General features: G+C 40.9%; 1 protein-coding gene across 1 annotated transcript in view; it reads right to left on the reverse strand.

The window, feature by feature from the left end:
- Positions 1 to 25,001, reverse strand: part of THSD4 (thrombospondin type 1 domain containing 4) — an 818,615-nt gene that overhangs the window by 488,670 nt on the left and 304,944 nt on the right. The window contains exon 5 of the mRNA XM_042783252.1: positions 10,430 to 10,566. Coding sequence (XP_042639186.1) covers positions 10,430 to 10,566 — 137 coding nt within the window. The remainder of the gene's footprint in view (positions 1 to 10,429; positions 10,567 to 25,001) is intronic.

The raw sequence follows: 25,001 nt of genomic DNA on the forward strand, positions 1-25,001 counted from the left end.
CCATCTATCCGTCCCTATACCCATGTTTGCTTTCACTGACAACTCAGTATTGTATATGCAAAAGCAGCCTACCCCACTTTTAACTGAGCAGCTCTTCTTCCATTTGTTTTAATATTGGAGATCCTGATTGAACCCTAAAGCCTGTTCTCAATCCATTATATCAACCAGTATCCAAGGGAGTCTTTATAGGCCTAGAAAATTGCTTAAATTGCTTAATAGGGGCATTCCACTGCTAAAGACAGTGTGTGTTCAGGAAGATGTGTAGACACCTTGGGGAACTAAGAATGACACACTCAAGAGGAAACCAAATTAACCCAAGGACAGAGAGTGGGGACAGGCACAAAATGGTAATCTTGATATCTATCAGCTCCTGAGCACCTTATATGTACTGCACACGCTGGCTAGATACTTAACACACATTTTCTCCAATCCCCAAGACCTGCAAGGTAAGTAATACTGCCTACACTAGATTGCTTATTATCACAGGAACTCACACACAGATACACAAATACACACCACCTTTGCATGCTGGCTTCTGCTCATCTTTCTGTCTTAGCTTAATCGTCCTTTCCTCTGAGATCTTCTCTGGACACTCCATCTAATGCAGGCCAACCCCCCCCACACACACACCATTATTCATTATTTCAGTACTCTATTTATTTCATGGTACTTATTTTGCTTGCAAACTGACTTTTTTTTTCATTGCTACTGTCTCCAGTATATTTTAAGTTCAGTTTGGGTAAGCATCACATTAATCTTTTCTATTGTTTATCACCAATGCTGAGCCCAAGGGATGGCAGTGTGTAGTCAAGATTATTTGCTGAATTAACAATTACTGACATTACTTAGGTTGCTGTTGTTAGTTGCTGTTGAGTCGGTTACAACTCATAGTGCCCCCATGTACAACAGAACAGAAATACTGCCTGGTCCTGCATCACCCTCACAATTGTTGCTATGTTTGGGCCCACTGTCCCAATCACTGTGTTAATCCCTCTCGTTGAGGGTCTTCCCCTCTTTTGCTGACTTTCTACTTTAGTAAAGCATAATATCCTTCTCCAGGGACTGGTCCCTACTAACATGACCAAAGTAGCTGCGATGAAGTCTGACCATTCTCACTTCTAAGGAGCATTCTGGTTGTACTTCTTCCAAGACAGATTTGTTCACTCTTCTGGAAGTCCATGGTATACTCAATATTCTTTGCCAACACCATAATTCAAAGGCACTACTTTTTCATTGGTTGAATAACAACCTGTAACTTAGTTTGTTAATTAATAATTATTTCAGTGTATATTAGTTAATAAACCTAATAAATGTTTTCTGTTAGGCAGCAGTGCCAAAGATTGAAAAGAGAAAATAACATAATAAAAAGAAATGAAACATTAGGTTTTGGTTTAAGATTTCAAGAGGTCTGAGAACATAGCTACAGCTCATTTTGTTGTTGTTGTTGTTAAGTGCTGTCAAGTCAGTTCCGACTCATATCGACCGACCCTATGGGAAACAGAACAAAACACTGTCCAGTCCTGTGCCAGCTTCACAATCTCTGCTATACCTGAGCCCATCGTTGCAGCCAGTGTGTCAGTGCATCTCGTTACAGGGCTTTTCCATTTTTGCTGACCTTCCAATTTGCCAAGCATGACATCCCTCTCCTGGGAATGGTCTTTTCTGACAACACAACAATGACAAAGTCTGGCCATTCTTGCTTCCAAGGAGCATTCTGGCTACATTTCTTCCAGGATAGATTTGTTTGTTCTGGCAGTTCATGGTACTTTCATTATTCTTCACCAACACAGCAACTCACAAGCATCAACTCATTTTAACGCTCATTTAATGTGTAGTTAATCCTATTTTTGATTATTTGCAGGAAAAGTGCTTTCTCAACCAGTTTCTAATTTGTCGATTCATCCATCTATTTTAAAAAATAAAACCTTTATTGAATAATTTTAATGTGTTAATCACTGAGGATACAAATATGTGTAATATTCATTCTCTTTTCTTTAGGATTTCAGACACATATCAAAAGAAATACAATATGATAAGCATTTTCATAGTAACAAGCAGAAATTACTTTTAGAACACACTTTGTCTGGTGTGGGAATCACAGAAGGAGGTCACAAACTTCAGAGAGAGAAAGTGTCACTTAAGCTTGGAATTAAAGCCAATTAAAAACTCTTCACCCAATTTCAAGGCTGAATCATGCAAATGTCTGGCAGGTGGGGTGATGTTGTTGTTGTTGTTGTTGTTATGTGCGGTCGAGTCGGACCCGACTCATAGCAACCCCTCCTTGGGTTTCCGAGGCAGTATCACTATGGAAGTAGATTGCCCCATCTTCCTTCCGAGGAGTGGCTGGTGGGTTTGAACCGCCAGCCTTCTGGTTAGCAGTCAAGGTGAGGAGGGGAGATTTACCCATTGTAATTATTCTCCTGGTTTCCTTTAAGTAATGATAGAAGTCTAAGCAAAGTCCAAAGCAAAGTCAGTAACAACAACAAAGAACACCTTAGGGGAAATGGGCAGAGAAATGAGCAGGGTCTACGTGTTTAGTTCAGGAAAACACAATAGAGTTTATAAAGGTGGGTGTCAGAAATTTGTTGTTGGTGCTGTGTGCCATTTTAGTCAATTCTGAGTCATAGCAACACTATAGGACAGAGCAGAGCTGCCCTGTAGGGTTTCCAAAGCTGTAATCTTTACAGAAACAGACTGTCACATCTTTTTCCTGTAGAGTGGCTGGTGGATTCAAACCTCCAACCTTTAGGTTAGCAGCTGAGCACTTTAACCACAGTGTAACCAAGGCTCCTGATATAAATTAGGACCCTAAACACACACACACACACACAACCACACATCCATCCATCCCACACATCCCCCATCCCAACTCATCCCCCATTATGTCATCCTTCCTGAGTCAGGACAACACATTGGCCCAGAGCTTATCTCCAAACATTTGGAAGCAGTTACCTTTAATTTATTGAATAAATATGATACCATTAGCCGATGTGTCCCAATAGAAGCCAAATGGTGTCCCAGCTGGGACAGGAGGTGTCGAAACCTACACTGAGTGTGGGTGGATGGTGTGTGACATGGGAGATGCCCTTTGTGGAAGGCGATGATTGACCAGGGGACATGCGAGGTGATGGGAGTGGGGTAAGGACAGGAGGGGGGTTCCTTTCCCTTCAACAGAAAGTACCATGGGAACATGCACTTTCACACTTTCTTAGGTTTTCTGTCTTTAGCTCTGAAGGGGCTCAAAATATTCAGAATGAAAAAGAGAAAAACCAAGATGAGAAAGAAGGGGGCTTGGGTAAGTGCCAAGAATTCTCTGTGACCTTCAAGGCCTTAGGTTCTAGGGATTTGGGACAGGGCTTCATCTCCTTGTTTCATCTGAATGCATGTGACATCCCAAGCCAAAAATGAGAAGATTCTATGCTGGCTTCAAGACTAATTTTATTTTGCTATAATCCAGCATATTAAGGCACCAAGTACCTTAGTTCATTTAAACATTTACTTTATACACCTACTTAAATAGTAGGCATTTTGCTAAAAGCGAAGGGCCTGGAATTGTTCCCAGTATCACGGGGTAGTTGTTGAAGGGTGAAGGAAACAAATAGTTTCAATAAAGTGAGAACAGAAGGGGGTCAGCAGAGGCTTACTGGGAGGCAGTGGCTTTTGAGCAGAGTCCACCAGCTGGACTGAGAGAGGGACAGCACTCCAGGCTGACAGAGCACCGTGTGTCTTCCTAGGGAGGCACAGCTGGCAGGCCTACTGGGTCAGGGAGTAACAAGTCCCAGAACAGCCTATACTGGGGCTTCTCAGGGGGCCTGGCAGGAAATAAATGATGAAGGGCCTGTGCTCAGGAGTCCAGACTTTATCCCACAGGCAATGGGGAGCCACAAATGGATTTTAAGCAAAAGGAAGGCATATCCTGATTTGCATTTTGAAAAGTCAGCCTGTGTTTTGGATAGAGAAAAGGAAGAAAATAAAATCAGAAGAGGTGAGAGACTTAAAACATACGGGTTTCTTTTTATCATACACAAACTATTTCTGCTATAATGAAGAATTCAGCCTAAAATGCCAATATGAATTATAAACCATATTGCCCAGTCTTGCTTCCATGGAGGGTGGTGGGTTTGAATCACCAACCTTCTGGTTAACAGTCAGATGCCTTAGGCACTGTGCTACCACAGCCCCCCCCCGCCCTTTTTTTGTTTGTTCATGCAGTACTTGGAGTCCCTGAGTGGTACAAACGATTAATGCCCCTGGCTGCTAATCGAAAGGTTGGAGGATGGAATTCATCAAAAAGTGCCTTGGAAGAAAGGCCTGGTGATCTACTTCTGAAAATATAGCCATTGAAAACCCTGTGAGGCACAATTCTACTCTGATACACATGGGATCATCGTGAGTTGCAATGGACTAAATGACAACTGTGATTTATTCTCTTAATGCAATTCCAGTGGTTAAGTGCTGGACTGCTAACCAAAAGGTCAGCAGTTCAAACCCACCAGTGGCTCTGCAGGAGAAAGATGTGGCAGTTTACTTCTATAAAGATTTACATTGGTAGTGCTACTTTGTTGGATAGGATCACTATGAGTCAGAATTGACTCCACAGCACCAGGAAGTATGTCCCAGGCTCAGGTACTAATTTAATCTTCACAAAAATCCTCTGTAAAATGGGGATTAATAATTCCTACTTGACTGGGTTACTGTAAAGATAAATTAACAGCATCATTTTGTATGTAAGGCACACTGCAACCATGTCTATCATAAGGTAAACTCAGGAATGGCTCCTTGCTAGCTTGCATCTTCCCAGATACTTTCCTCCTTTAAGTTTTCACAGCAGCCTATTTATTGCAAGGACTGTTCCTTTACCACCAAAGTTTTTTTTATGGGTGATGGTGGTGATGGTGTTAGAGGTGATGCAGGATCAGTCAAGTCTAGAAGGCTGAGGTTTCAAAAGGCTGATCTCCAGAGAGCTACGGCTTTTAGCCTGGCCTGCACCCTGCATGGAAACAGGTATGTAGCCCGCATTTGTGGTAACCTATTTCCTTAAGTTGTTTTATCAGGGGCCCAGCCTGGACCAGGTGAAACCAGCTCTGATCTGCAGCATAGGTGCAAAAGAGGCCATTGGATCCTCAGGGTGACTTTATGACGTGTCCCCTGCAAAAACTCTCCCATCCTGGTGAAACCCTGACATTATGGCCCCTAGTTACCCTTCAGGTCTAGAATTGAACTCACTCCTGTGGCTTCCAATCAAATAAAAGATAGGCATATGGGCTGAACATTTACATCGAGTAGATACACTCCTTGGAGAGATCAATCATGGGAGAATAGAAGGGCAGTGTATGTACAGGGGGACGGCTCAGGGGGTAGAAGTGCATGGGAGGGAAGGACACAGGGAAGAGGTAAGTATGGGGAGGAAGTGGGAAGAGAGCTGTTACATTGTGGGAAATTGCAGTCGATGTCATGAGACAAAACATGTATGAACTGCTGTATGGGATCTGTAGACTTTTAGCCAAATCACAGCACAAATTAAAAAAAACAGAACAAAATTCCCCCACTGATCATGCTACAACTGCCATTTTCTGAACATGGATCACATGATGTGTGTGCAGCAGGGACAACCTGAAATTAATATGCAGAGTTCACAGAATTTAAATAAATATGTATAACATCCCCCTACTCCAAACCTCATAAAGCTATAACCCACACTCACTTCAGGGCGTAAGATCTCAGGAACTGCCCTCCTAACTCTTCACCCTGTGCTTGAAAATAAAGCTACTTTCTCTTTCTCAAAGATTGGTGTCCGGTTATTGGATTTCTGTGCACAAAGGGCAGGAACCCATGTTGGGTTAGGTTTCAAAGTAGTTTTCTTCTAGTGCTTTACTGAAGTGATCTTGTTCTTTCAAATGCCTGCTATATATCTTCACAGCAAAGTTTCATGCATTTTATTAAGTTATGGGCAAAAATAATGTATGTACATCAAATTATAAAAATTCAAAAAAATTTTTTAAAAATTTTAAAAAAGCTGAGATCAAGTAAAAATCACAACACAGTTCATGATAAAGCAAAAAAAAAAAAAAAAAAAACCACAAAAAACAAAAACCTCAAACTCACAAAAGTTAATGAAAGGTGACACGTGTTAAATAAGAATATGAGATAAGCCCACAAAAGAGTAGATCAAGTCGGATCTGACTCATAGTGACCCTTCCTTGGGTTTCTGAGGCGGTATCACTACTGAAGTAGATTGCCCAATCTTCCTTCTGAGGAGTGGCTGGTGGGTTTGAACTGCCAGCCTTCTGGTTAGCAGTCAAATGCCTTAAGCATTACACTACCAGAGCTCCTAAATCTTCAGGGAAGTAGATTGCCCAGCTTTCCTTCCACAAAGTGGCTGGTAGGTTGAACTGCCAACCTTCTGGTTAGCAGTCAAATGTCTTAGGCATTATGCCACCAGAGCTCTTTTATATACATCAAATTATGACAATTCAAAAAAAAAAAATTAACAGAGTTTAAAGCTGAGATCAAGTAAAAATCATAGCACAGTTAATGACAGAAATTATTATTGTGTTCCCTGTTAATTACTTGTAAGTGCTATTTCATTCCCATAAATGACAATTATTACTGGGCAGAGCTGGAAGTGTCTCAGGGGTCTCTCTGAAGACCGGCCAGACATTCCTATTTGATGTCTAGTGAGAAGGTGCTTGGGGTAAGGGAGTCAGAATCTCTGTTGGCCTCAGATACAGTCCTTGCTTTAGGAAAAGACAGAAAACAGAGATCTACTTGCCTTTTCCCTTAAAGGCCTGTCTATGTGCTGTATTTAGCCTAAAGCCAACATTGGATTCCTACATTCCCCATCAAGAAAGGGAGAGTCACCTAGCACTGAGGGGCCCCCATTTTCCCTACCCTCTGCTAAGCCTTGACCTCAACTCAATGGGACCCCATGTGTATCACAGTAGAACTGTGCTCCATAGGGTTTGCAATGGCTGGTTTTTTGGGAAGTAGATCTTCTGGCCTTTCTTCCAAGGCTCTTGCTGGTGGACTGTAACCCCCAACCTTTCAGTTCGCAGCTAAGTAATTTAACCATTTGTACTACCCAGGGACTTCAAGCCATGCCTAAGTTGTCTGCATTTTTCCTGCCCCACTTCCAACCCCTGCATCAAAAACACAGGAACCTCAGCAACAGGCTAGCCAGAAAGGGTTCTACTGGGAGCAGAAGCAGAGCATTCAAACTTCCCTTGAGGGGGCCTGCAGCCTTTATGTGGCTTGGTGTGAGGAGGACATCTCCTCCTCTAGCTACTCTTTTGTGGGCTTATCTCATATTCTTATTTAACACGTGTCACCTTTCATTAACTTTTGTTGCAGGCCTGGGTTTTTTTTCAACTGTATGTGGCCTGGGGAGGCTTTTCTGGAGAGATTTCAGACGCAGACACACATATCACAGAGAGAATTGTCTGCAAAAGTGACAGCTCTCTCGGCCACAGGTCGGGAAGGCCGAGATACCAATATGAATTCTGGGCTTCCAATCAAAATATACAGAAAAGGACATTTTACCCTTTGAAAGTTGCAAAGTAAACAGAACTTCAGCCTGGGAAGCAAATGTACTTCTGATTATTTACACTGAAGTTCTAAAGAGGATGGGTTAGTCAGGGGTTGCAACAACTTCACGGAGGAAATTTCAGGCAAACATACAGAGAATAAATACAAAGTAACATCAAAATAGCCCTTGTAACATCAAATTCCTATTAATATACTCACATCCTGGGGAGTGTTTGTCCCAGCCTTTTGGCAACTGTCACCTGCAAATTGTGTTGGCCTGCATTCTGAGTGGTTTTTATCAATTAGTAAGAATCCATACCCACGTCCCTCATATGTGTTTGTTTTTCTTTCACATCCTCAGCACAGAAACACTCAGGCAACACTGAGAAAACTCACTTCCCTCTGGAAAGAGCATATTTCATCTTCCTTCCAAGTTAAAGCACCACTCAATATTTTTATTTCAAGTTCTTTGTGAGCTATATTTTCATCAAAGTGCCCCAACGCCTTGCTGTGCAAAGTATGATGCACAAGCAAGCAGCAGCAGCATCACCTGGGAGCTGGTTAAAAAGGCTGACTCTCAGGCCCCATATCCCGCCCCCCCCTTGACTCATAGCAACCCTACTGGACACCGTAGAACTGTCCCATAGGATTTCCAAAACTGCTGGCGTAGTGCCTAAGTCATTTGACTGCTAACCAGAAGGCTGGCGGTTCAAACCCACCAGCCACTCCTTGGAAGGAAGACTGGGCAATTTACTCCTGTAGAGATGTTGTTGTTGTTATGTGCCGTTGAGTCGGACCTGACTCATAGTGACTCATCCTTGGGTTTTCAAGGCAGTATCACTATGGAAGTAGATTGTCCAACCTTCCTTCAGAGGACTGACTGATGGTTTGAACTGCCAGCCTTCTGGTTAGCAGTCAAGTGTCTTAGGCACTTCGCTACCAGAGCTAGAGATACTGCCTTGGAAACCCAAGGAGGGGTTGCTATGAGTTGGGACCAACTCGATGGCAGTGAGTTTTCTAGAGAAGAATCTTTACCAAGGCAGATCTTTCTTTCATGGAGCAGCTGGTTGGTTTGAACTGCTGATCTTCTGGTTAGCAGTTGAGTGCTTAATCACTGCACCACCAAGGGCTCGTTGGCCCTACCCCAGACCTTCTGAATCAGTCCCTGTAATTTATAAGATCACCCCCAGTGATTTATACTATAGTGTGAGAACATTGCTTCGAAAGATAAGATGAATTTCACAAATCTATTATCTACCAAAACAGAACAAACTGCATAGAAAACTCAAATACAATTGGACAAGCATTTATTAATAATAAATGCCAGGATGCTTAGGTGAGTGCCAGACCCTATCATAAGGCCCATAAGTGTATTAGCTCATGATTCTTCACAACGACACAGGATGTGGGGACCACCTTCTTCATTTCGAATAATAACGTACAGAGGCAGGGAGAACTTAACTTGTTCGGGGTCATATGGTCTAGGCAATCTGCCTCTAGAGGGCATGTTTTTAACCATTACACTACACCACATTTCCCAGCAGTATTCACTTGTATTCACGACATAACACTTGATTCCAGACGAGAAAGAAAAAGCTAGGTTGCTATAAGGTCATCCAGTTCAGGCTCAGTAACATTTAGAAGCAAAGACCATTTGCATTAGAGACCACAAAGTTACAATTGTAGTACCTAGGCTACTTCTCAGAACATCGAGGCTCAGACAGGAGGACTGTGAAACCTAATGGTTTTCCCAAAAGGTGTGGAAGACTTAAGGCCAGAACAGGTCTCTGGTCCCCAGTTCACTTCCCATCCCAAACTCTGCCTCTTCTCTGAGGCACCTTAATTCTTCCAGGGCTTTGCTCTTCTAAAATATATTACACACATCAGATATCAAATGACAGCTTCTCCTTTCTTAACTTTGGTCAAATTCTAAGAATATCTATCCTGCTGTGATATTATTATCTATCCTATTTAAAACCTCCTCATTTAAGAGAAAAAAAAAAGCAGAGGAGGGAAGGGAGGCACTTATAAATCACACTTCAATAGCCCTAATACTGTGGCAATTTACATTCACAGTATAACAGGAGCTTTCAGATGTTATAGCCAAAGAGCTCTTCTTTGATAAGAATCAGTCTTGCGATCTATTAAATATTAATTAAGACAGAGTCTTACCCTGGGTTCCAAAGAGTCATTTACATGCTAAAGTCTTAGCTCCAATAATGCATTTATAGATAAAAGGATGGTGGAAGTCCAGGCTCAAATTTTCTGTGACTATGGAATTTGTGCCGTCTCCTCTAAGATGCCTATTTTTAACAAAATGGTGCTTTCTGTCAAAGTTTAGCAACCCACGATGATCTCTCAAGCTCAGAATGCTTGCAGAATGCAGGATGGGAGTTCCTGGAACAGACTTCAGACCGCCAAGGAGGTTGAAAACTTCCTGTTTAAAGTACAACTTCTGCTATAAAAGGCCCTAAAAAACTTTCATTTGGAAGCCTGCCCCATCTGGTAGGAGGCAAGATAAACTACGCCATTTCTTTACATGCCACCCTCACAACAACAACCACTTCTTCAGTGAACCAGCAGTGTCCTTTTCATAATCTCCACTGAAGAGGTAAATAAGGAACTACAGATTAAACTAAGACAGATCACTGTGTCCATTTTGAAACACATGGTGTAAACATAAATCCGTTAATATTTGAAATGTCTAAAGGAGATGTGGTTACTCCCAAAGATGAAAACCATAGTCAGGTCTGACCAAGCCACCATCTTAGACCACTTCTCTCAAGGGTCCCCATGAGGGCTAGAGAGAGGTAGCAGCCCACCTCTTGGCAAACAATGCAGTCAACATTCACAGATCAAACACCTCAAGAATTCCCTCCAGATACCCCAGTCCAGGGGGTCTTACCTTGCACTGTCCAGACACACAGATGGCTGTGCCATTCAGGTCACAAGGAGTGCCATCAATGACCTTCTCTGCTTGTCGTACATAGAAGCGGTAGCCCATTGCTTGGCAGTTCAACTCACACTTCCGATTGCCCTTTACTAGGGAGAAAAAGAGATGAGGTGTAAGAAATATCACCTGCTTGCTACAGAATCAATCAGTGACTTTTCTATATGTTTTTATTGAAATAAAATTCCTAGAATATAGGATTAATGATTTTAAACATTTTTTTAAAGGTATGCTTCTCTCTTTTTTTATTGTAGTAAATATGTATGTAACAAAACATTAGCCATTTTAACATTTTTTTACATGTACAATTCAGTGACATTAATTACGTTCATGTTGCTCAACCATCACCGTTAATCCATTTCCAAATAACAGAAGCTCAGTGCTTCCAATATTAAGAGTGAAAAAAATGTCAGGCAAAAAGAGACAGATGGGCCAAATACACACTGATTTTCTAAAAATTGGTTTTGGAGGCTAGACTAATGCTATGCTCAGCCATATACAGCATGTTCTGAGGTTATGCCTTTGTCTGAAAATCTGATTACTGGATTAGATAATACTGACTTTTTCCTACACAACATAATACATCATATTTTCCCCAGTGTGGCTGCCTGACTGCCATAGCAATGCACTTCCTTCTATTCCAAAGCCATAGAAAATTGCTAACAGGAAATAACATCGAGCCTCTGGGACCACATAGTTCAGGGAAGACAGAAGGTCTATGTGCTCCAGCTATGTCTTAGAAGTCACAAGAGACCTGGTTTCTTGCCCTGGTTACCCAAAAGATATAAGAGGTGATCCTAGAAAAATCAATGAATAGCAAAGACGGAAGCACCCTTGGGAAATAACTTAAGGCAAATTATCACTTTACTGATAAAAAAAGCAACAGGGCATAGAGCTCATAGTCAGATTAACCCATATAGGAGCTTTCCCTGGTCCACTGAGATGATCCTTACTGAAAAGGAGCAAATTATTCCTAAACCAGAAGAGGAACTTGCACAAAACAATAAGATAGCCCAGAAGAAACTGAAGAAACATGAACCTACGGCTTTGGAATAAATCCAGCATAAAATTGACCATAAAATGAAATAAAAGCATAAAATAAAACACAAATAAAAGTGGAAAAAAAAAAAAAAAAGGCAACAGGTAGGAAGCAACAAGTTAGTGGCAAAAATACTCCCCTACAACTTATTTCATCTATCAAGACCTTGCTCTCTTACTTCCAAGATATGAGCTATTTGAGGTAATATTAGGAACCATCCAGGTACATTGCATTTTAAGTAATACAAGTGTCTGTAAAAGGCAGTCTAACCCAGGGCAAAGGTTTTGTGTTTTCACTTCTCTGGGCTTCCTCCAAACTATATCCTTTGGGATACTACCTTTGGCAGCTAAAATTTTATTTCTCAATATTTTCAACGAGAACTACAGAAGAATATTCTGAACATGGGACAATTATGGCAGAATCTCTAAATCGCTACAAGAAAATAGCCCAGAGGAATGGCATCAAATCTGGGCTTCTCCCACCAGTGGCCTAAACCAACCTCTCAATCTGGCTCTCTGTTTATGTGGCTTAGATGGTGTTCCTGCCTTCTCAGATATATAACAAAACCAAAACCAAAAATAAAGAAAAAGGGAGATGCTAGGAGATAATAGAAATCTGAGGATAACTGAGTCTCTAACAAAATTCCCTAGACTCTTGTTGCCTTAGCAATGCTCCAGCTGGTGCTTCTTGTAAAGTTACATGACCACTTCTCTACAGCCTGCATATGCTCCCCACCTACTTTGAAATTCAACATACAAATGCATTTGAAGGGCTTCAGATTAAGGTTTTTCATGAATAGTCCCTTCATTCCTGTTTTTCCCTTGATTAAAATTACAACTCTGATCATGGGAGACTCTTCTCTGAACAGTTGTTATGGTTTTACACTACACAAAAAGGAGGGAAATAGAAGACTAGTCATTAGCTTGGGGGAACAGAATAAAAGCAAATGAGCACAACTTTCTCTTCCCTGTTTACCTTCCTCTTGTCCTCTCCCTCTTTGTTCTCATCTGCTTCCTAAATGTCCTCCTGCCCCCAAAGCAAACACCTTTACCTTCTCTACACTAAGGGTGTAGTTGTTGTTGTTGTTATTTGCCATCGAGTCGGCCCCTAGTGGTTCTCAAAATCTGATCCCTGGACCAGTAGTATCAGCATCACCAGGGACCTTGTCGAAAATGCATATTCTTGAGCCTCATCCCAGACCTTCTGAATCAGAAACTCTAGGGATGGAGCCCAGTAACCTATATTGTTGACAAGCCCTCCAGATGATTCTTGTGCACACTCAAGTTTGAGAATCACCCCCAGCTCCATGTCCCCATCTAGCTCCATGTCCCCGCGCAAGTTCCATGTCCCCCCACAGCTCCATGACACCCACAGCTCCATGTCCTACTAGGCTCCATATCCACCCAGGCTCCATGTCCCCCCTCCCCACAGGCTCCATGTCCTCCCAGCTCAAATTCTCAAATTCATACATGTAGTGAATAGACTTAACAGCAGTGAACTGAATTCTTCTTATTTTGAATCAAAGAGGTTCCTATCCCACACCTAAATTTAAAGACAATGTTGTTATGTTGTTGTTACATGCTGTCAAGTAATTCCAACTCACAAAAACAAACATATATGACAGAGCAGAATTGCCCCATAGGGTTTCTGAAACTGTAATCTTCACAGGAACAGATCTCTGGGTCTTTTCTCCTACAGAGCTGCTAGTGGGTTAACTGCCAACCTTTTGGCTAAAAGCCAAACACTTAACCAACAGAGCTTCTTTTAAAACACCTTCTTCAATTAAATTTTTAAGATATTACCAGGTACATAATATCTCTAATATTAAAAAAGTCCTCTGATCATGAAGAAAAACTAGACAATACAAAGAAAATTTAGTTTACTTAGAATAAAGCAGCTAACAGCTAAAAGATCTACCCTCAAATTCAGGTTAAAAATGGCAGATTCTAATCACTCATTGAGCTCTGTTCTTTCCAGATATGCATTGATATAATAATAAAGAAATCATTGCCCTGCTCCCAAAGTGCAAATCCAAAAGGACAAAGAAAGACTTGGAAGATCAAGAAAAGCTGATCTTAAGCAGGAGTAAAAGCAATGAGTTACCTACTATTTCAGAAACTGCAAAATATAACTTTAGAAATAGGGAAGAAAAAAGGCCTAAAAACATAAAAAGTGGTTATAAGAATGGTTAAGAAACAACAATAGGTTTCAGTTTTTCAAATGTTGAGGTAAGGTCTCTGAAAATCTGTTCTTCCATAAAAGTAATGACAACATTGGCAAAAACAACCAAAATCAACTTTTTTAAAACTTGGGAAATTAAGTAAAAGCTTGCAACAATCCAAGGAGTGTTAATTCAAGAAAAATGGCTGAATATTTTGTAAAAACAGCAACCTTTATGGCATTTTAACTTGATCTAAACCTATCTCCTTCTCCTCTGCTTCTAACCAAACCAAACTCAATGCCTTCGAGTCAATTGGACTCATAGCGACCCCTCTTTGGGTTTCCAAGGTGGTATCTCTACAGAAGTAAATTGCCTAGTCTTCCTCCTGAGGAGTGGCTGGTGGGTTTGAATCGCCAGTCTTCTGGTTGGCAGTTGCAGTGTAGTAAATTACTTAGTATGGCTTTTCTACCCATAAGTCTTTGTAAACTCCAAGGTGGGATTTTCTATGAGCAACTGAGGAGCTCCTGATTGTAAATGTTATCCACCTGGGTTATTTCTGTTGGGCGTGGCACAATACAATGTTCTGGGAGGTTCCCACTCTCTCTCATGTGCTTAGAGTCTGATGCTGTGATTGGCTAGTTTGACTACCCTTCCAGGCTCAAAAGGAGGCCTCCTGGAGGCAGAACGCTCTCTGACTGCTGGTTGAGGAAGACCTGCTGCTGAAAGAGACATGGGCTCCTGAGACACGTGTTGCTGGGAAAGAGACACAAGAGACACGCATTGCTGAGTGAGACACCGAGGGACCAGCACTGCTGGGAAAGAGACTGTGAGAGACTCTTGGCTGAGGGTCGGTGGGCTGGGAGAGAGACTGAGCATTTTTCCTGAACCTGAATTGTAGCTGTGGTGCTTCCCTAATAAACCCCATAATCTGTGAGCTCTGTGTGGCCACTGCAGTGAATTATCGAACCCAGGAGAGAGGTGGTGGGTGCTTTGGGGGAACGATTGGAGAAAGGGCTGGAGGGAGGCAGCATGTCTGGCCTTGTAGGAATAGGCCTTGGGTTACTGCTGGTAATCCTATCCTCCTCTTGTGGGATTAGAGGAGGTCAGAACATGTGGCCTCCTTGTTGTTTTTGCAGCAAATGCCTTAAGCACTACACCCCCAGAGCTTCCCCTCAGCTTCTGGTATCCTTGAAAACCATTATCCTCGCAATCAAGGTAGTCATGAAATCCAAGAGCTACGTAGCCACTGGTGAAAGTCAGAACAGGTTTAGAGCTTCCTCAAAGCCCCATCCTGAGAAAGCTGTCACTATTTGATCTATCTGGCAGTTTCTAGAAGGAACTCTGGTGGCACAGTGGGCAAGACATTTGGTTGCTAACTAGAAAGTCGGTGGTTCTAACCCACTAGTTGTTCCTCAAGAGGAAGATGAGGCAATCTACTTCCATAAAGATTTACAGCCTTGGAAACCCAATGGAGGGTCATTATGAGTTGGAATTGACTCAATGGCAGTGGGTTTGTCTTTTTTTGGGGGGGAGGGGTTGTTTGACCCAATTCAGAGCTCACTCAGGGCAAATCACCTTTTCCCAGGGGCATTTATCAAAAATAATCAGTAGCAATTGTTTGGCATTACGGTTTGTCTAAAGTGGTGATAACAATGGGGTCAAATGACAAGATGATCAAAAACTAAAAGGAAAAGTTGTGGAATAAAATGCTGACAGGGATCTTTGAAAGAAGCCCTGGTGGTGCAATGGTTAAATATTCAGCTGCCAAATCAAAAGGTTGGTGATCTGCTCCCATAAAGATTATACCCTAGAAAACCCTATGGGACAGTTTGACTTCTGTCACATGGGGTCACTATGAGTCAAAATTGACTCAATGATACCCAACTACAACAACAGGGAGCTTTGAAAAGTTCTGACACATTCCTGGGAATTTAGAAGGCCATGTGTATATGCAGGACTGTGTAAATGCATATGCATGATATGGCCCTATTATCTCACCTCTGGCTGACCTTGAGGCACTCTGCAAAAGGAAGTGAAGTTTAAGGCAGTGTTGTAAACTGCCATCTGGAACGTGAAAACCATGCTCCAACATACATACTGTCTTTCAGCAAAGGCTGGGAGACTTATTGGTTTAAGGCATTTAAGCAACTCTGTGTAATCATTGGCCAGAATACCAGCCAAGCAGTGGATAGACACAACAAAGAATACAGACACTGCAGAACAACTTCAGGAAAGTCAATAAACAAGCAAACAGTAACAATAACAATAACATCAACGATAACAAACAGCGCAACAATAAAAACTTTGTTGAGGTGAGTAAATCTGATTTTTGTCCAATTTTTAATACACAATTACAAAGCATACAAAGAAACATAAAAATATGGCACATACGCAGGGGAAAAAAAAGCAATTGATAAAAACTATGCTTGAGGAAGCCTAGATATTTTATTTACTAGGCAAGAACTTTAAATTAGCTATTATAAAGATGTTCAAAGCACTAAAGGAAAATGTCAAAATAACTGAAGGGAAGTATGAAAATGATGTCTTACTAACAGAGAATATCAAGAAAGAGAAAGATATCATTTTAAAAAAATTGTAATTCAGGAATTGAAAAGTACAATAATTGAAATTATTAAAATACAGCCCTTCCTTTACTAGAAGGGCTCAATAGCTGATTTCAATAAACAGGAGAAATAATCAATGTACTTGAAGATAGGTCACTTGAGATTATTCAGTCTAAGGAAGAGAAAGAAGAAATCATGAAGAAAAATGAAGACAACCTCAGAGACCTCTGGGACCTCATTAAGTGTACCAACATATTCATAGTGGAAATCTCAGAAAGAGAAGAAAGCCAGAAATGAACAAAAAAAACATTTGAAGATATAATTGCCAAACCTTTCCAAATATGATGAAAAACAATGCACATTCAAGAAGCTCAACAAACTCCAAGTCAAGTCAAAAAATTCCACACCAAGAAATATAATCAAACTGTTGATAGCCAAAGACAAAGTGAGAATCTTGAAAGCAGCAAGAAAGAAGTGACTCATCACTTCTTCCATAAAGATCTCCACTGCAATTTCCAAGGGATCTTCAATAAGATTAACATCTGAGTTCTCATCAGAAATCATGGGGCCAAAAGTTAGTGGGATAAAATGTTCAAGTCGTTAAAAAAAAGGAGGCACTCTGGTGGCACTGTGGTTAAAGCACTAGGCTGCTAACCCAAAGGTCAAGGGTTCAAACCCACAAGCTCTTCCATGGGAGAAAGATGAGGCAGTCTGCTTCCATAAAGAATGATAGTCTAGGAAACCCTCTGTGGCAGCTGTACTCAGTCCTACAGTGTCACTATGAGCTGGAATTGACTTGATGGCAGTGGGCTTTTTTTTAGTTTAAAGAGAAGGACTGTGGACCAAATATTTTACATCTAGCAAAACTATCCTTTTAAAATAAAGGAAAAATAAGACATTCCCAGATAATTCATAGCTGATAGTAATACTACAAGTAATACTAAAAGAAGTATTTCATGATGAAATGAAAGGACACTGTACAGTAAGTTGAATCTGCACGAAGAAATAAAGAACACTGGTAACGGTTATAAGAGACAGTATAAATATACTTTTTGCTTATAATTATTTTCTTCTCCTACCTGATCGAAAATAAAACTACATGAAACAATAATTATAAAAGCTGATGAGATTATAATGTACAAAGATGTAATTTGTATGACAATACTACCACAAAGTAGGGGGTAGCTAAATAGGAGAGGTTTTTCTTTACAATATTGAAATTAAAGTGGTATTACTCTGAACAAGATTGTTATGAGTGAAGATGTTAATTGTAACTCCCAGGGAAAATACTAAGAAAATAACTCAAAAGAAATGACAGAGAATTAAAAAGTTACACTACAAAATATTTAACATAAATGAAGCATTGATGGCTGGTGGGACGGTACAATGATACAACCACTGTGGAAATTGGTACTGCAATTCCTTAAAAAGTTGGAAACAGAAATACCATTTGATCCAGTAATCCCATTACTAGGTATATATCCTAAAGGAGTGAGAGGTAGGACACAAACAGATATATGCATACCCATGTTCATCGCTGTACTATTCACAATAGCAAAGAGATGGAAACAACCTAAGTGCCCATCAACTGAGCAATGGATAAACAAACTGTGGTACATATACACAATGGAATACCATGCAATCCTAAAGAATAACATAGAGTCTGCAAAATATTGCATAACATGGATGAACTTGGAGGACATTCTGCTGAGTGAAATAAGTTAAACACAGAAGGACAAATATTGTATTAGTCCACTATTGTAAAAAGTAAAAAAAAAAAAAAAAAATTCTACATGGAAAAAAATTTTCTTTGTTGGTTACCAGGGATAGGAGGAGAGGGGAGGCTAAATTCCTAGATAGGTGGGGGGAAGGGAAAAAAAAATATATGTATATAAAACAAAGATTATTAGTGGTTACCAGGAGTGGGAGGGAGAAGGAGGGGGGAAGTTTTTGTTTGTGGGCATTGAGTTTATGCTAACATTGGTGGAATGTTTTGGAGAGGGATAGTGATAATGGTGGCACAACATGACAAATGTCATCAATGTCCCTGAGCTGTAAATGGGGAAGTTGTTATGTTGGTGAATATATCATTGTGCATGTTTTCACCACAGTTAAAAAAAAGAAAAAAAATGAAGAATTAGTGATGAAAGAATAGAGGAACAAGAATGACATACAATAAATAAAACATGAAACAAGTATCAAAATAAACTCACTAAAAAAAAACCTCACTGCCATCAAGTGGATTTGACTCATAGTAACCGCTCCTCGGGTTTCTGAGGCAGTATCACTACGGAAGTAGATTGCCCAATCTTCTTCCAAGGAGTGGCTGGTGGGTTTGAACTGCCAGCCTTCTGGTTAGCAGTCAAATGCCTTAGGCACTATACTACCAGAGCTCCCAAGTATTAAAATAGCAGACATAAATCCTACTTCATCAGTAACTATATTAACTATGAATAGATTAAACACTCTAATCAGAAGACAGAGATTGGGAGAATCATGACACAACCATATGCTGTCTACAAGCGACGTTTTTTAGATTAAAAGACATATATAGGGCAAAAGGATGGAAAAAAAAAGAGGGCAATGCAAACAGTAAGCAAAAGACAGTGATGTGGCTACACTAATATCAGAAAAAATAGATTTCAAGACAAAAAGTGGTGTACAAAATGTACAAAAAAGTACATTTTATAATGATAAAAAAGTCTGAGCATAAAGAAGACCTAAAAAGAAATGAAGTACTGATACATGCAATAACATAGATTGTCCTTGAAAACTTATGCTAAGTGAAATATGTCAGTCACAAAACACTATATATAATTCCCTTTATATGAAATACTCAGAATATGCAAATCTGTACAGATAGAAAATAGTTAAGTGATTGCCAACTGCTGCAACAGGTTGCAGAATGGGTGAGACTGCTAATAGGTATGAGGTTTCCTTTGAGGGTGATAAAAATGTTCTGGAAATAGATAGTGGTGATAATTATATAACTTTTAAAATACATTAAACGTCATTAAATTATCCAATTTAAATTGATGACTTTTATGGTCACTTTTATCTCAAGAAAGTTGTTATTAAAAGAAGAAGAAGAAGAAGTTGTTAGACTTCCAGATACCCAGGACATCACCAAAAGAATGATTCAGAAGTTTTTCCATTACCAGATTAAAGGGGCCCACCAAGTACCCAGCACAATGGTGTCAGGGGTAGATATGATTTTAGCCTATGTAGAACAAGAATGCTCCTTAGAAGTGAAGATGCAGAGACTTCATCTTGCTTACTTTGGACACATGATCAGGAAGGACCAAGAGCAAGAAAAGGGTATTATGTTAGGTGAAGCAGGGGAGCAGTGAAAACAAGGGTACCCTCAATGAGAAAGATTAACACAATACTTGCATAACGGGCTCAAAGATTCAAAGATCATGGAAATGGCACAGGACCAAGCAACATTTTGTTCTGTTTACATAAGATCTTTATGAGTTCAAGGCTACTCAACAGCAACTCACAACAAGTTAATTAGTTAGCCTGAGTACTGTTCTGTGGATACTGATAGAAGATACAAGACTCCTGAGTCAGAGAGAAAGAATTTTATTACTCACAGCAGAGCAAGCAGCATGAACATCAGTATGTTTGCACTGGTTCCCCCTGTCCTCAAGTCCCAAGAGGGCAATGTGAAGGCGCACAGATAGATGCTTCATATGCACTGGGCTTGCATTCCAACTGAGAAACACTGAACTTGAGGAATCCACTGCTTTTATAGGAAACAAGAAGCAATCCTGCTCTTTGTTCTGAATAGAGACCTTATTTCATCCCTCAAGGTTGCTTGCTGTAAACACAATCCTGAGAAATGGCTCGGTTATAGGGTGCTCAGGGGTTTACATTCTTGACATATTCTGCAAGACCTGTGAGAATACAGGAGACCCTTGGAGAAGTGTCTCCCAATGAGTGGATGAAAATAAACCAACAAGGACACATCACTGTGAAATTTCAAGACAATTAGGAGAAAACAGTAACCCAGGCTTCCAGAGAGGAAACAAAGTGCTACTGGGTTTCCCAGCAATAACTCTGAAAGCAAGAAGACATTTGAACAATGTTTCATAATTTTTGAGAGAATGTAATTTCCAAACTAGAATTCTATACCCAATTCAAATCTCAATCCTAAGGAAACAATGAGGCATTGGTGATTCAGTGGTGGAATTCTTGCTTTTCATGTGGGAGATCCGAGTTCAATTCCCAGCTAATGTATCTCATGCACAGCTACCATGTTCTGTCAGTGGCAGTGCGTGTTGCAATGATGCTGAACAGGGTTTAGCAGAGCATCCAGACCAAGATGGACTAGCGAAAAAGGCTTGGCAAACTATTTCTGGAAATAAGCCAATGAAAACCGTATAAATCACAATGATCCATTTCATTCCATTATGCATTTGGTTGCCATGAATCACAGGCCAACTCAACAGCAGCTAACAACCACAACAATAAGGAAACAATAAATGCATTTTCAGAGATGCAATTCTTGCAAAATTTACCTCTCATATACCCTTTATTTGGGAGCTATTGGGAGATATACTCTACCACAGTGAAGGAGTACACCAAGAAAGTAGGAGGTGTGATATCTAAGAATTAGAAGATCTAACCCAAGAGAGAGGGAGCTCTGGTAGCATAGTGCCTAAGGCACTTGACTGCTAACCAGAAGGCTAACGGTTCAAACCCACCAGCCAATCCTTGGAAGGAAGATGAGGCAATCTACTTCCATAGTGATACTGCTTTGGAAACCCAAGGAGGAGTCACTATGAGTCAGATCTGACTCAATGGCATATGACAACAACAACAACACAACAACCCAAGAGAGAAGCAAATGCCCAGGATGAGGGTGAAAGGATATTGTAACAAACAGCTGTGCATTCAGGAGGTCTTAAGTAGGTCAGAAGATTCCAGGGGAGATTTTTCAAGAAGATGAAATTGACACCCAAAAGATTGGATAAGACACCCAAAAGATTCTAAGATATTGAGATAAGAAGTTGTTGAGAGAAGATTTACACAATTTGGAAGAAGTTGGGGTTGAACAAAGGAGCTCTGGTGGCACAGTGCCTATGGCATTTGACTGCTAACCAGAAGGTTGGTGGTTCAAACCCACTAGCCACTCCTAGGGAGAAAGATGGGGCAATCTACTACCATAACGATTCACCACCTCAGAAACTCAATAGGGGGTCGCTATGAGTCAGAATCAACTTGATGGAAGTAGGTTTGGTTTTTTTGGTTTGCAATTGAATTAGTGTGAAATACATGGAAAATAGTCAGAAGAAAAACCAAAACGTATTTATTAACTACAGAAAAAGCAAAACGATTTCAGGCATAGTTTATGCAGTGGATGTGTGGTACCATGCCCAGATAATCCCCCTCACCAATCCCAGTCAGTAAATCCTCCAGCAGCTGGGAGTGTTGCCTCCTGACAGCTCACAGGTTTCTCTTCCTGGGCCTTGCCCTTACCTAAGGGAGGTGCCTCACCCAAGGTTGAGCTTCCTCCCTAGGGAAGACCCCATCCAATGACCATTTAATGTAAGAGTACAAAGGCTCATGCCAGTCTCATTGTGGGCTTCCCATGGGATCTGCTGAGGCCTTCATTGTGATTGCATCACAGCCCAACTTCTGCTGCTGCCCAGTACCACTTCCTGAATATCACTGGTTCAATGTTCCCTAAATGTCAGATACCCCTCTAACAGGTATTGGTCCAAGATCACTCCCAGTCAACAACCAGCACAAATCTGCCTCAGAATCAGTGTGCTGGGGCTTCGGCCTAAGGCAATACACAATATGGCTTAACTATGAAGAACTCATATATCATAATGTAAGCCAAAACTGAAAGAACCCAACGCCGTCAAGTCAACTCTGACTCATAGTAACCCTATAGGATAGAGTGGAACAGCCCCATAACGTGCCTAAGGCTGTAATCTTCACAGAAGCAGACTGCTGTATCTTTCTCATGTGGAGCTGCCAGTAAGTTTGAACAGCCAACCTTTTAATTAATCTAACCAAAAGTACAATATCATTGTACTGAGTATGCAATGGAAGTGTACATGTGTGATGAGGTAGGAGAGCTTGATGAAAGAGTGCTGAGAAAGTATTTAAAACTGGAAAATCCAGAACTAGCAATGTAAGCATTCACTTAGAGGTAAGAAAGCAAATGTTAAAGGAACAATGAAAATAGTTTGGGAGTAAGAAATATTGGGAAAGGAGCAAACTTCCTAGAACTATTTGACTCTATAAAACATATGCAGGTAAAATTTGGATTCTATAAAATAATTCACTTTAAAACATTTTAACAGCTCCAACAATTCAGGTTCTCAGAAACCAAATTTCTCTGCACAGTTACTATCAATAGTGGGTCTCTCCTACCTCTATTCAAAATTAACACAAAACTACAAAATCCTTGGTCGTGCAATGGATAAGCACTTGGCTGCTAACTGAAAGGCTGATGGTTCAAAACCACCCAGCGGTTCAGCAGCAGAGAGACCTGATGATCTGTTCCTGAGAAGATTACAGCCTAGAAAACCCTACAGGGCAGTTCCACTCTGTCACATGGGGTCGCTATGAGCTGAAATTGACTCGATGGCAGTCAAAAGCAACAATAAGATTCCTTGCTATCTTTTCAGGAACCACACTTTAGGAAAGCAAATGAAGCTGAGGTTTTGAGGTTCTAGATTTTGGTAAGCTTTGCTACCACGGAAGTTTTCATTAGCTCTTAGCAAGAGGGAGATTTGCAGATGGGTGGATGGGATCAAGAGTGGCAGTTCGCTGGGCTCAAGCTTTTCGTATGATTGTATATCCTCCCTTCCTCACTTCAGGTAAGGAAATCGAAATTCTGTGTATGAGTATGTGAGACTGTTCTTGGAGAATGGGTAACATCTGTGCGTAGTTTCAGATCCATTCAAACTTTGCAAGTTCACTCCAAGTTTAGCACTGAAGCCCTCATTTCCCAGGCTCAAATTCCACTTTTTGGTAGAATATATGATATCCCTGCTCAAGAAAAGCAGCCTCGTAAACGAAGCTCATAAAACTTGGACGTGACGGGGTGCTCACCCAACATGTGCTGATGAGTGAAGTGTAAATGAATTAGAAACATGTGGATTGGATGTTTTGGTTGTGTGCAGGGGTTAAATAAAATAAAAAGGTGTTTGCTGAAAGGAGAGCGATGGACACGGAATTTGCAGCATTTAGTCAGAAGGAATGATCAGAACTAGAGGAGCCAGAGCAGTGCCGGCTTGACCCCCCGCCGACTGCATTATCTATGTGGTATTGTACTTGTTTACGACAAAGGATCTGCCTGCTCTTGGATTCCAAACTCTGGACTAGACTCTGATGATAACTATTTAAACTGCTTTCCCCCAGACGGCATTTTCCAGGACAAAGTTATGGAAAATAAGATGAGGAGAATGCTTCTAAGAGCCCAGACTCTTCCCTGGAATTAGAAAACCGTTATGGGGAAAAAAAAAAATCAGAAGAGAAGAAGGGCGAGACTGTCTAATTCTTAGCTTTTTCTGTTCTGCAAGGGGAATTGTTTCGGGGCATTCCATTATTAAAGCTTAAATGCAAAAACACACAGCTTATCAACTGACAGGCTTAGCAGGCTTGGGTATTTGAATTAGAAATAGTGAACAAAAATGTCCTTTTAAAGTCCTGAATATCATTGGCTCAATGTTCCCTAGACGTTAAATTGCTCTTAGTGTCGCTTACACTTAAACATGGTTCTGGTTGTTAACATTCTAATTAATGGTTTCAAACTTGAGTGTGCACCGTAATCACCTGGAGATCTTGTTAAAACACAGATTGCTAGGTCTTATCCTTAGATTTTCTGATTCAGTACAGTGTGGTCCAGGGACCACATTTTGAAAACAATAGGCCTAACTGATGCTATTGAAAGAGAATGGAGAAAGGAGACCTACTCAGCAACCAGATCACTAGTTGACAGCCTGGGGATGCACTGACAAAGCTGATGTACAAAAAGATGTTCAGCTTGTTCTTATTACTAGACTAGGAGCTCTGATAGCATAGTGCCTAAGGCACTTGACTGCTAACCAGAAGGCTGGCGGTTCAAACCCACCAGCCACTCCTTGGAAGGAAGGTTGGGCAATCTACTTCCGTAGTGATGCTGCCTGGGACCCAAGGAGGGGTCACCATGAGTCGAGTCTGATTCGACAGCACATAACAACAACAACAACAACTAAATACAAGGTTACAGATGTATGCATGCAAGCCAACTGCTCAGGACTGTAGCCCTCAGGAGCCTTGCCAAGAGGAAGGTACCTTCTGAGGTGTCAGGTATGGTTCTTACCGTGCAGAAAACAGAGAGGGGGAAAAAATTCCCTTTCCTTAGCATTTGCATTTGAATTTAGCTGCCTAACCTAGTCCTATGTTTTATAGTCTTTATATGTCTACTGCTTATGGAAGGAGCCCTGGTGGTCCAAGGCTTAAGCACCTGGCTACCAACTGAAAGGTTGAAAGTTCAAACCCACCAAGCAGCTCCATGGGAAAAAGATCTGGTGATCTTCTCTCACAAAGATTACAGCCTAGAAAACTCTATGGGGCAATTACTACTCTGTCGCATAGGGTTACTATGAGTTGAAATCAATGTGGCGGCACCCAACAACTGTTTATTGAGCATCTACTATATGCCAGATGGTTGATATTAATTAACTTACCTATTCCTTTCCTATAGGAGTCACTGGGTGGTGCAAATGGTTAATCAATTGGCTACCAACAAAAAAGTTC

This window comes from Orycteropus afer, unplaced genomic scaffold (genome assembly GCF_000298275.1).
Source record: "Orycteropus afer afer isolate SDZICR_OR568_19922 unplaced genomic scaffold, OryAfe1.0 scaffold00015, whole genome shotgun sequence".
In the NCBI taxonomy this organism is placed as follows: domain Eukaryota; kingdom Metazoa; phylum Chordata; class Mammalia; order Tubulidentata; family Orycteropodidae; genus Orycteropus; species Orycteropus afer.